The sequence below is a fragment of the Psammomys obesus genome, unplaced genomic scaffold (genome assembly GCF_907164565.1).
Source record: "Psammomys obesus unplaced genomic scaffold, mPsaObe1.curated_primary_1811, whole genome shotgun sequence".
Classification (NCBI taxonomy): Eukaryota; Metazoa; Chordata; class Mammalia; order Rodentia; family Muridae; genus Psammomys; species Psammomys obesus.
This window is the reverse complement of record NW_026596040.1, coordinates 8826974-8835036: the sequence shown is the minus strand read 5'-3', so window position 1 is coordinate 8835036 and position 8063 is coordinate 8826974. Positions and strand designations below refer to the sequence as shown.

The 8063-nt window shown below is 40.8% G+C and overlaps 1 protein-coding gene across 1 annotated transcript in view; it reads right to left on the bottom strand.

Annotated features, from left to right (window-relative positions):
* Nucleotides 1-1669: 1669 nt before the first annotated feature.
* Nucleotides 1670-8063, bottom strand: part of Commd10 (COMM domain containing 10) — a 142777-nt gene continuing 136383 nt past the window's right edge. The window contains exons 6-7 of the mRNA XM_055622948.1: nucleotides 3372-3431; nucleotides 1670-2454 (exon numbers count right to left, since the gene is read on the bottom strand). Of these exons, the coding sequence (XP_055478923.1) occupies nucleotides 2416-2454; nucleotides 3372-3431 (99 nt within the window). The 3' untranslated portion in view covers nucleotides 1670-2415. The remainder of the gene's footprint in view (nucleotides 2455-3371; nucleotides 3432-8063) is intronic.

Genomic DNA, 8063 nt, shown 5'->3' with positions numbered 1-8063 from the left:
CATCCTGAGCAACATGGTTGTGCTAGTTTTTGTGATAAACTTGACACAAATGAGAGAAGGAACCTTCCTTCTTTCCTTCCTTTCCCTTCCTTCCTTCCTTCCTTCCTTCCTTCCTTCCTTCCTTCCTTTCTTCCCATTTTTATTTATCTTGTTATATATTAAAATATTTTTTAAAAATTTATTTACTCACTTTATATCCTGATTGCAGCCCCCCTCCTGTCCTCCAAGCCCCCCCCCACCTTTTCTCCCATTCTCTCCTCTCCTTCTCCTCAGAGAAGGGGGAGGTCCCCCATGAAGTCACTGCAGGTCCAGGTGCATCCTCTCCCACTGAGGCCAGACATGGCCTAACAGTTTTTAGGGAAACAGGCTCCAAAGGGAGGCATCAGATTTGGAGAAGGTTCCCCTCCCCCACCTGCTCCAGCTGTCAGGGAGCCACATGAAGACCAAGTTGCACATCTGCTACATATGTGCGGGGTGCCTAGGACCAGTTCATGCTTGCTCTTTGGTTGGTGGAGAGAAATTTTAATCAAGAAAATGCCTCTATGGAATCAGCCTGTAGGCAAGTCTGTAGGACGTTTCTTTGATTGATGGCTGACGTGGGAGAGCCCAGCTCACTGTGGGCAGTGCTACTCGGGGGAAGATGGTCCTGGGTTGGTAAAGAAGGCAGGCTGAGATAGCCATGGGGAGAAAGCAAGCAGCACTCCTTCATGGCGTCCTCATCAGTTCCTGCCCTGCCCTCCTTCAATGACATTTCGCTCTGAACATATTTCACTGTGATGTGGAAATGTGAGGTGAAATAAACCCTTTCCTCTCCAAGTTACTTTTGCCATCATGGTTTATCTCAGCAGTAAAAATGCTAACTAAGACTAAGACAACAGTGAAATCATTTGTCTTAGTCAAGCTGATGTCATTTGGGAAGAGGAATTCTCTTAATTGGAAAAAAAAAAAAAAAAAGCCTTCATATGACTGGCCTAAAGGCAAGCCTGTGGAGTATTTTCTTGGTGATTAGTGTAGGAGGGCCCAGCTCACTGTGAGTGGTGTGAGCACTTGCCCTGCTTTCACTCAGTAATGGAATGTGACCTTAGAGCTATAAGCCGAGATAAGCTCTGTCTTCTCCAAGTTGCTTTTGGTCATGGTGTTTTGCCACAGAAATGGAAACCTTAACTAAGATGTCATTAAGAAAAAAAAAGTAAGAGCCTATATGGCACAGAAAGAAATACATCAGGTTACAGGTAACCTGCACTGAGCTGTACTACAGCTGGAGCCTCAAAACCGCACAAGATCAAGCAGCTCGGGGTAAGAGCTGTAACGCTTGCTTTCTACAATTACCCAAACCTTTAAGTCTTCTAAGTGACAACATTCTTGCATAAACAAGTATGGACATCATTGTCCATAGCGCACACTGGCTGGAGCTAAGTTACCACTGCACTCTCCAGGACACTCACAGAAGAGATGTGCTCAACTGTAGTTCTTTTGTTGCTTAACTATAGGACATTCTGAAATTGCATGCCTTTTTGTGGCTATGACTGAACCTCTCCTTCCTTCCCCTGGAAACAGGATAAAATATTTCATTAATACAAATTTCAAATGATTTTTTTCAGAAAATCATATATTTATATATCATTACAGTTTAAAATATATTATAAAATGAAAATGCCACACACTTGAGTTTAAATAATGCTAAAGTAGAAAACTTTTATTGACTGAAACCAAATAGACATATTCACAGGAGAAGGCAAAAAGTTTCTGATTTAAAATGTTAGATTCACACGTCATACTCATTGCTGGCTTTCATTCATGATCTGAATCTGTCCCCACACTGTGACATCCACTGTTATTAATTTGCAGAAGCATATATATATACAGAGATGATTATTAAATCATTAAAATCAGAAATATTCAAGTGGGTAGAGCAAGAGGATCACATTGTGATTAACTCATAACCGAACTGGCACCATTTTAGATTTCTTTCCTGTATTATACCCCAAGCAAAATAGAGTTGTAGGACAAATGCTAAAACATTTATGGCCTGTGGTTGCTTCCCTAATTAATCAATATAATTACTAAGGTTCCATATTCTGCTAAGGCACACATCATACCTTCTGCCTACTGATCCATGAAAACAAGATTGAGGGGAAGCGATGAAGCAGTGATCTGACAGAAAAAACAATATGGCATTTACTTTTCTTTACAGAGTTTTCTCAACAATTGCTCTGGGCTCATATGAGGAGGGAAGGTGTATTAGAAACCCCAGTACTCTCATTATGATCTTGCTTTACTGGTACTTGTCTAAGAAGTGATAAGCTATATTATCTGTAGGAATAAAGTCACTGAGTCCTCTAGAAAATATGCTCAGTCTTCATTGCGTTAGAATGAGGTGGCGGGAATGCGATGGCAAAGCAGTCGTCAAGAACATCATGTAAGGGAATCCAGCTGAGCTTGTATGGTCTCCAGCTATTTATAAAGACGGAAATAAAGACAGTGAGTTAGTGAAGTGAGCAAACTTCATATAAAATGTTTAGAAATGTGCACAGGAAACAGAAACAATGGCAGTGGGAACTCTACACAGTGAACTGACACACAGGACTTAACAGTAATGCTTGGGCTGCTTTTCTCCATATATAAAGATGTTAGGATATAGGTTTGTCATTTAATTTTTCACATTTATGAAGGAGGAAGACTTCTAAGTATTATTGTCTTAAGTGCACTCAGCTCTTTTAGTAAATTATCACTAAATAGTAAGACTTCAACATGTGGTAGTTAGCGAAATGTATTTTCCTAGGATACAAAATCAGTATTTGGAAAGAAAAATTAAATATACCCAAAGATAAATCTCTAAAATCTGGCAGCTTCCTTGTACCTTTAGGCCTAGTCATTGAAATATTTTAGGTGGTCTATATCTAATGTGCCAGTGGCTATGAGGCGTACTCAGTGCCCTGCATGAACACTAATCCTGTCTCTCTCTCTCTCTTTTTTAAATTTTATTTTATTATGTATACAATGTTCTGCCTGCATGTACATCTGAGCGCCAGAAGAGGACACCACATTTCATTATAGATGGTTGTGAGCTACCATGTGGTTGCTGGGAATTGAACTCAGGACCTCTGGAAGAACAAGCAGTGCTCTTAACCTCTGAGCCATCTCTCCAGCCCCTAATCCTGTCTCTTTAAAAACATTTTCATCTTTTTTCTGATTTAGTTTTCAGATTACCTTCATCTTGGTTTTTGCCTCTTCTTAATGTGATATATAAGGTGTTTACAGGAGTTTAAAAGAATTTGGCCCTACAATAAGGCATTCAAAAATAAAATTTCATAAAACCAAGGAAGTACTAGGAAACCACTACATACCAGAAAACATTTAAAAACACAAACCTTGTTGTAGAACTCGAACAACTCCTTATGATTGAATTCCACTAAAACCTTCTCAAGGTCCTGTAAAGAGAGAAACAAAGGGGAAAAATAATTCACTTTTAAGCAATTTACAGTACACTTTCCACTCTTCAGCCAGCCTAGGAATATGGAATTCCTAGAACTCACAAAATCAATTGGTAACATTCCACCTGAGCAAAACGTTTCAGCTTTACAGGGACATCATTCTTTAAGTTGACTTGACAAAAGTTAATAAAAATACATGCTAGCAAGAGAACAATTTAATTATCTTTTTTCAAGGCATAGATAATACATGAGATTATATTTCATCTTTCTCAGCAGTCCATTTAAAATCTAGTAAATACCATTATGCAGACTGGAGGTAGCCTATCTGATTGAACTTGTCCAGACATTAATGCCTCACTTGGGCATTGCCTCTGCCTCCAAGCACTACCCTGACAGTTACAGCCTTAACGTGCTAAGGTTGTTACCTTCTTTATTGTACAGACTCAGCAAAAGCTAATGGTTAACATGACAGTTTCAAAGTTGTCCTAGATTCATCTCACATGCTCTGAAGCAAGCATTCGGAGTGCTGCAGAGAAGCACTGTGTTGGTATCTACAGTGATCTAGTTAAGTGGAGCTAATCTACGCAGCTGAAGCAACAGTGCATGGCCTTGCTCAGTACCGCCAAAGTGGACTGACTTTGCCCAAGGTTCCCTTGAAGAAGTGAAAAGAATGGCAGAATCCTAACAGTGTGCCGCCCACGTTGATCCCTCGGCTTTGGTCATAGGACGTGGACTGAGCATCCTGACTAAAGAGGTGGGAAGCTGTTGTAACAGACATTAATTCTAGTACTTAAAACTTGGTCCATTTCACTGTAACAACTTAATTCTCAGCTTCCATGATGTTCTTGTAAAAAATCTGTTTTGATGGTTTCCATTTTTTATTAACAAAGCCAACATTTTCAAACCAAGTGATCTCCAGCTAACTCTTAGGCTGTGTTCAGAAACAGCACCTCTCTCTAAGCATACAGGACCAGCTTGCACAGTCCCTCACTTTCTCTCTTACACATCTAAGCCTGAGCGGATGGGAAGTTTATCACCTATGATGCCTGTTGCCTGTTTAGGAAGGTGTAAACTATGAAGGACGTGAACTGCATTAGAAAGATTATTCAGCTGACTGACACACATCACTTAACATGTAAAAGTCTAACCAGCAAGATCTAGTGATACTTATATTCTCCCTAAATTATAAGGGGAAATTACCCTCTCAGTTCCATGTCAAAAGCTAACAGGGAATAAGTGGGGGAAAAAAAAAACCATATAAATAACTAATCTGCATAACCTTAAACCCAGCACTGAATTAGATTGCATTTTGCTTTGCTTTGTTTCAAGGTGTTGTTTCCTAAAATGTTACACTAAGAGCACGAATATGAAGCATGATTACTAAAGCAACCCCAGCTACCGTGGCGGTGTGTGGCAGACTTGAAAACAGTAAGCCACCCTTCTTTCACAAAGGCACTGAACAAACAGAACAGACTGGAATACACCTGTGAGAGCCCTAGGTACGTTAGTGCATACCACTGGAATAGCTATTACTGAAGAAAGAAAAAAAAAAGGAAGTGAAACTGGAATTCTTCACACCAACAGTGAGATTATAAAGTGGTACAAGCGTCACAGGGAAAGTCAGGGGCTGGAGAGAAGGCTCAGTAGTTATCAACACTGCTGCTCTTCCAGCACCCACTTCAGGTGGTTCACAGCTGCCTATAACTCAAGCTCCAGTAGACAACTGCTTCTCCCTGCTTCCAAGGGCACCTGCACGCATGTGGATACCTCTCCCCAATACACAATTAAAAATAAAAATCTTAAAAAAAAAAAAAGATCATAAAGGGGCATTAAAAATTAAAGGTAGAGACTAGAGAGAGGGCTCAGCTGCTAAGTGTGACTACTGCTCTCTCAGAGGACCCAAGCTTGGTCCCAGTAGAACGGAGATTTCCAAGTTGTTTTTCTTTTTTTTTGGGGGGGGGGGATAGTATTTTCCTTATAGAAATGTCTGGTGGCTTGTAATAGCCAGAAGCTGGAAACAACCCAGATGCCCCTCAACTGAAGAATGGATGCAGAAACTGTGGTACATCTATACAATGGAGTATTACTCAGCAATGAAAAATAAGGAAATCATGAAATTTGCAGGTAAATGGTGGGACCTGGAAAGGATCATCCTGAGTGAGTTGACCCAGAAGCAAAAAGACACTCACGGTATATACTCACTCATATAAACATACAATATAGAATAAACCCACTAAAAGCTGTACATCTAAACAAACTAAGCAAAAGAGAGGACCCTAACTAAAATGTTCAATCCCCATCCTGAAAGGCAAAGAGGATGTACATCAGAAGAAAACGAAAATAGGAAACAACCTCGGAACCCGCTACAGAGGGCCTCTGAAAGCCAGAAGAAAACAGGAAACAACCTTGAAACCTGCCACAGAGGGCCTCTGAAAGCTTCTGCAGTATAGACTGTCAAAGCAGATGCTGAGCCTGATGGCCAACTGATGGGCAGAGTGAATGGAATTTTATGTAAGAAGTGGGAAATAGTAAGAGCTGGAGGGAACGGGAACTCCACAAGCAGAGCAACAGAACAAGATAATTTGAACACAGGGAACTTCCCAGAGACTCATACTCCAACCAAGGACTATTTGTGGAGATGACCTGGAACCCCTGCACAGGTGTAGCCCATGGCAGTTCAGTGTCCAAGTGGGTTCCATAGTAATGGGAAGAGGGACTGCCTCTGACATAATCTGATTGGCCTGCTCGTTGATCACTTCCCCCTGAGGGGGGAGCAGCCTTACCAGGCCACAGTAGAGGACAATGCAGCCACTTTTGATGAGAACTGATAGACTAAGATCAGAAAGAAGGAGAGGAGGACCTCCCCTATCAGTGGACTTGGGGAGTGGCATGCATGCAGAAAGGGGAGGAAGGGTGGGATCGGCAGGGGAGGAGGGAGGGGCTCATGGGAGGATACAAAATGAATAAAGTGTAATTAATAAAAAAAAATAAAAGATTTAAAAAAAAAAAAAAAGAAATGTCTGGTGGCACATGCCTTTATTCCCAGCACTCAGGGGGCAAAGACAGGCAGATCACTGTGAATGTGAGGCCAGCATGGTCTACAAAGTGAGTCCAGGACAGCCAAGGCTACAGAGAAACCCCGTCTTGAAAAACAAAACAAAACAAATTGTGTAAAGAGAATTAGATGTGCAGGTGAAAAGGATCTAGATGTCATTTAAACAGTTCCAACTGTGTATTCAAAGTGATTAAAATGGCATGTTTTTATGTCCTATTTAAAATTAAAAAAAAATGTATGTGAATGTTTTGCCTGCTTGTACTTCTGTGCACAGCGTGCGCATCTGGCACCCCTGGAGGCCAGAGCACAATCACCTCCTGGAACTGCGGTTACACACACTTGTTACTGCTAGGAATTAAAGCTGGGCACCCTGCAAGTTAAGTCAGTGCTCTACTGCTGAGCCATCTTTCCAGTCCTGTTATAGATACGTATTTTAAAACAATTAAAATATAAATACAGATATGGGTACGTGAATATAAAATTTTATTGTTTCGCTTTATTGAAATGTTTAGATATAGAAATAAAAACATTGATACCTGAAGTAAAATATGCAGAAAACCTGTATCTGTGCCTGGGCTGACTCCCAGTATACATTATCTGGACTAACTGCCAGTATGCATTGCCACTGCCACTTCCTTTCCATGACAGTGGTTTTGAGGAGACCAGGAAGAATATGAAGCCGGGAAATTTCATGTCTACGGTGACATGATGGATTTGTAAAGAACAATTGAGCTTAGAGGTCTAAGACAAAAAACAGAGCATGGCCTGGGCAGTTCCCTAAACGGTCACGTTCTGACATGGAATCCCACAGAATCCAAGAGTTTTCAATTGAAGTCTGCTTTTCAGGAGACATCCTGAGAAGAGCAAGTAAAGAGAACAGAACAGAGTTCTGCTAAACTTAGGAACTTTAGTTGGTGACTGTCAAATGAGCCACACATCTGTCCTCCCTTGTCACACTTGCTGCAGTTTCTATGACGACTTGGAGGAGGTCTGATCAAAGGCTTTCCTGTGCCCACTACATCTCCAGGAGGAAAATGTGTTCCTAATGGTGCCCGAGTTATAACTAGAAAGCTCAAGTTTGCTTACCAAACCATATCGACTGTCTTCATTCTCTTTTCACTGTCTACAGAATGTATGGAAGGTTTTGTTCATAAAATACCTTGGTGTGACTCTAATCAAGCAAGTGAAAGACCCATTCGAAAAAAACATCAAGTCTCTGAAGAAAGAAATTTAAGAAGATATCAGAAGATGGAAAGATCTTTTGGATCAATAGGAGTAACAGTGAAAATGGCCATCCTCCCAAAAGCAATCTACAGATTCAATGCAATTTCCAACAAAATACCAACACAGTTCTTTACAGACCTTGAAAGAATAATTCTCAACTTCATAAGGAAAATCAAAAACCCTAGAATTGCTAAAGTGATCTTGTACAACAACAGATCATCTGGAGGTTTCTCCATCCCTGATCTCAAACTGAACTTCAGAGCAATAGTAAAATAGGCTGGAGAGATGGCTCAGTAGTTAAGCACACTGCCTGTTCTTCCAGAGGTCCTGAGTTCAATTCCCAGCAACCA